At 31.4% G+C, this 1,334-nt stretch overlaps 1 protein-coding gene across 1 annotated transcript in view; it reads left to right on the forward strand.

Annotated features, from left to right (window-relative positions):
- The window catches only part of LOC100204386 (mitochondrial import receptor subunit TOM70), a 32,256-nt gene extending 31,392 nt beyond the window's left edge, over window positions 1-864 (forward strand). Inside the window, exons 10-13 of the mRNA XM_065788066.1 lie at window positions 1-170; window positions 251-348; window positions 428-550; window positions 653-864. The exon at window positions 1-170 is cut by the window's left edge and continues 55 nt beyond it. Of these exons, the coding sequence (XP_065644138.1) occupies window positions 1-170; window positions 251-348; window positions 428-550; window positions 653-812 (551 nt within the window). The 3' untranslated portion in view covers window positions 813-864. The remainder of the gene's footprint in view (window positions 171-250; window positions 349-427; window positions 551-652) is intronic.
- The last annotated feature ends 470 nt before the right edge of the window (window positions 865-1,334 follow it).

The raw sequence follows: 1,334 nt of genomic DNA on the forward strand, positions 1-1,334 counted from the left end.
TTTCCTTAGATCCAAAGTTTGTCGCGCCTCGTCTTCAGCTAGGTTATTGTGTATGTAAGCTGGCCATGCAAGCTATGTCAATGAGTATGATGAATGAGGCAAACAAAATTTTAGAAGAAACTACTAAATTATTCCCTCAGTGTGCAGAAGCGTGGAGTCTTTATGGACAGGTATTTTCGTTTTTGTTTTTTTTTTACTAACAAACCTTCAATTAGAATTTTTATCGACATCTTTAAAGTATTTTTTATAGTTATTGCAAGATCAACAGAGGTTGGACGAAGCTTTAGAAAAATTAGAAAAAGCAATATCAATAGCACCTGACAATCCCACCACTTACATTTATAAAGGGTAAGGTTCTTACTTATTAAAACAATACTCTGATGTTTTATTTTGGTCTATTAATATCTAGACCTGTAATTTCATTCAGTTTGCTCATGTTACAATGGAAACAAGACGTAGATGAAGCAAACCGATTGATCAGAAAAGCGATTGAAATCGATGATAAATGTGATTTTGCATACGAAACATTAGCTACACTCGAAGTTCAAAAGTACGAAACTTTCTTTTTTTATATATATTTTTACTTATGGAGTATTTTATTTTTTGTTAAATGTTTGCTATTGTGCTTTCTATAAAGAATTATTTTATTTAGGGGAAATAACGAAGAAGCTGTTCGTTTATTTGAACGCGCAATCACGTTAGTGCGATCTGAATCTGAAATGGCAAACACTTTTTCGCTTCTTGAAGCCGCTAAAGCTCAAGCGAAAGTGACGAAAGAGTATGGTGTTACCCTGCCTCCAATGCCAATGTAATATTTCTTCAATGTCAATATTTTTGATTTTTAATATTTATTGGTATATAAAATCTGATCAATCTTAATTTCCTATCTGGGGTCCTACACTGATCTGAAATGGCAATTTGTGAATTCTAGGAAATCCTAAATTAACAAATTAGTATTTTTAAATGTTGTTATAGCATGGTGCCATAACCCTCGCTTGCGTTTTTATATCTTTATTACAAAAAAAATAGTTTCGCTGTTTAGGAAAATCACGCGTTAGTAAACTTCATTTTATAAAAATGGTTTAAAGCTATTCTTATTTGTTGTTGTACCGTTCTAAACAAAAGTTTAACAATTTGATTTTGTATGACGTTTTCAAAAAAAATTTCTTAGATCTTATTTTTACAAGTTGTCCTAAATCTATCTACAATACAATAGTTGGACCACCACTTGTAATCACGTTGTATTACCAGATGTAAAAATTAAAATCTAATCTCTATAGCCAAAGGAGAAAAACACATTTACAGTTTTAAAGCACTTTGCGCTACTGATCGCA

This window comes from Hydra vulgaris, chromosome 01 (assembly GCF_038396675.1).
Source record: "Hydra vulgaris chromosome 01, alternate assembly HydraT2T_AEP".
NCBI lineage: Eukaryota > Metazoa > Cnidaria > Hydrozoa > Anthoathecata > Hydridae > Hydra > Hydra vulgaris.